This window comes from Dipteris shenzhenensis, chromosome 32 (genome assembly GCF_047967505.1).
Source record: "Dipteris shenzhenensis isolate YYH24624 ecotype China chromosome 32, Dip_SZ_1.0, whole genome shotgun sequence".
NCBI classification, from domain to species: Eukaryota; Viridiplantae; Streptophyta; class Polypodiopsida; order Gleicheniales; family Dipteridaceae; genus Dipteris; species Dipteris shenzhenensis.
Genome location: NC_141627.1, coordinates 7,821,400 through 7,823,643, shown reverse-complemented (window position 1 = coordinate 7,823,643; position 2,244 = coordinate 7,821,400). Strand labels below are relative to the sequence as shown.

The 2,244-nt window shown below is 50.5% G+C and overlaps 1 protein-coding gene across 1 annotated transcript; it reads right to left on the bottom strand.

Annotated features, from left to right (window-relative positions):
• Positions 1-212: 212 nt before the first annotated feature.
• Positions 213-1,914, bottom strand: LOC147880254 (aspartyl protease 25-like). Its single transcript, XM_087371123.1, has one exon. It carries the CDS (start codon positions 1,636-1,638, stop codon positions 502-504), a length of 1,137 nt encoding a protein of 378 aa, XP_087227249.1. The 5' UTR covers positions 1,639-1,914; the 3' UTR covers positions 213-501.
• Between the last annotated feature and the right edge of the window lie 330 nt (positions 1,915-2,244).

Sequence of the window (2,244 nt, the reverse complement as noted above, 5' to 3'; positions counted from 1 at the left end):
GCAATAATTGGGCTTAATAATAGTTTTCCAAAACGTATGATTCTTCCTTAGAAATGATGCCAAAGTATTGCTCATTTAGTGGTCTCTAGAAATATGGGACAGTTAAAAGTTAACCCTCGTTAAAACATTGAATCCCGAATACATGCCACGTCTTATACAACCCCATTAACTTTTCACATGCAATATAACATGAGGTAATAGAAGCCATGCAATATAACATGAGGTAAAAGAAGCCATGAAGACACAACTAAGGACCCTACAGCAAGCCTTAACCAAGAGACCATGAAGACACAACTAGCCTTATGTTATTGTGGGCAAATGCCACATCGCACGTGAGTCGCGAATGGTAGACAGCTCTTCTCGAGCCTGTAATCGCTTCGCTCTCTCTCCTCGACAATATGACAATTCTTTCATATTATTGCAAATAGATGACAGTCGTGAAGTCGGTTCCAGCCACGTTTCATATCTATTATGTCCTTGCTAACATTTTGCATCTAGTTGTCACAGATTCGAATTCATGGCACAGTTCGCCGTCGGCGCAAATCCAACCCGCGAGGACGAAAGGTCGTACTCAATCCAGTAATTTTGCTGCTGGTAGTTCCCGATTATGTTCACAGCGGGGTTATCGAAAACCCTAGCGAAAGCTGCACATAGCACCATGTTTCTCCCCTCCACTGATTCCACGTACAAGATGCTATCAGCCCCCAGCTCGAGGTCAACGCCACCCGCAAAATGGAAGGTGATGCTTGGCACATTCGGGAGAACACGTGCCGTGACAGGGATCCTGTAGCATACATCTCCTGCCTCCTTAGAAGAGAAGGGATGCAGATGAGCGGTAGCCTTTAACATAGCTTGGACAAGGGGTGTGTAAGCAGAATCCGCCAATCGAGTTAAACCTGTACCCGAGTCGAGAATAGTGCCTCCCCCAGCAGAAGCATCGGACCGGAAAGCGGAAGCCGGAATATTCAGAAGTTCCTTCCCGAGACTGATTCCTTGAAGATTGACGTAGTAGAATACATGTCCCAGTGGAGAGAAGGGAGGGACCAGGGGGGTGTATGCCAATTTTGAGGGAAGTTTATAGTCACCAAATAGAATGACTCCGGAAGTATTCAAGTTGGTGACGCGATCAGGAAAACAGTATGCAAACTTCTTCGACGAGTAGCCGCTGCCGGCCAGCAGCTGCGAGGCGAATGAGAAGGGACCTGGATTGAGACCCAAGAGGCCGGAAGTGGGCAAGGGTACAGATTCCATCTCGACCACGGCACACCCAATAACAAAGGGCTTGGCAAGCTTGCCAATGTGCAAAACGTCGGCAGACAGGTAACCAACGTCATGCGAGCTGTCTCCGTATTGCACCTCAAACAAGCAAGACTGAGCCGAGTCATTGCTGCACTGTCCCGCAGTGAAGCCTAAGCTGTTCAAGCAGAGGGGGGACGTGCACGGCACTCGCTTGTAGGAGGAGGAGTGGGCGGGGCGAAAGAGCGGGCCACGGAGGTCACACTGTTTGCAACTAGGCGAGCAGCCGGTCCAACAGAGCTCGCTACCGGTGTCGAGGGTGAAGATGAGTTCTTGGGGGGGGGGAGCCGACGAGGGCAGAGAGGTAGACTTCGCCGCCAGAATTGTCGAGGTAGGAGACATGACCCAAGATAGGAGAAGGGCGGTGGGAGCGGCGAGGGCGTAGGCGTTTGCGAAGCGCGAGACCGGAGGAGACGAAGTGATGGAGGGGGGAGTCGGGGGGGAAGGAGGAGGGGAGGAGGGAGGGGGAGCGGAGGGGGGAGGAGGGGGATTCACGGTGGAAGACGGGGAAGCGCAGGAAGGAGGAGGAGGAGGAGGAGGAGCACAAGGGGAGGAGGGCGATGCCGAGGAACAAGTTGACGAAGAGTAGAGGAGCAGCCATGGATGGCTATGGTTGCAGAAAAGAAAGGTGGTAGTGCGCGTGTTCCGTGAGTCTCTCTCGTCTCTCTTATATATAGGGTTTGATGGAGGTTAAAGGAGGGGAAGCATTTTTACATCGAAAACTCGAGCTTGGGTGTTGTGAGCTAACTTTTAAAATGGGGGAAGAATTATTACAAACAAGGTGAACTTCATTCATGTAGCCTCTCCTAGATGGTGAGCGGAAAAGGGGATGACTTGTAAGTGAGAGGGGAAGAGAGAGAAGGAGAAGAAGACGGGCTCTCCTCTCTCTTTTATATAGGGTAGGAGCCTCGAGTGCATGTATTATTTATTATTATTATTTTCTAATAG

What these genes read in the sequence shown, in the direction of transcription:
- LOC147880254 (XM_087371123.1), bottom strand. Translation starts at nt 1,638, where the DNA reads ATGTCTCCTACCTCGACAATTCTGGCGGCGAAGTCTACCTCTCTGCCC.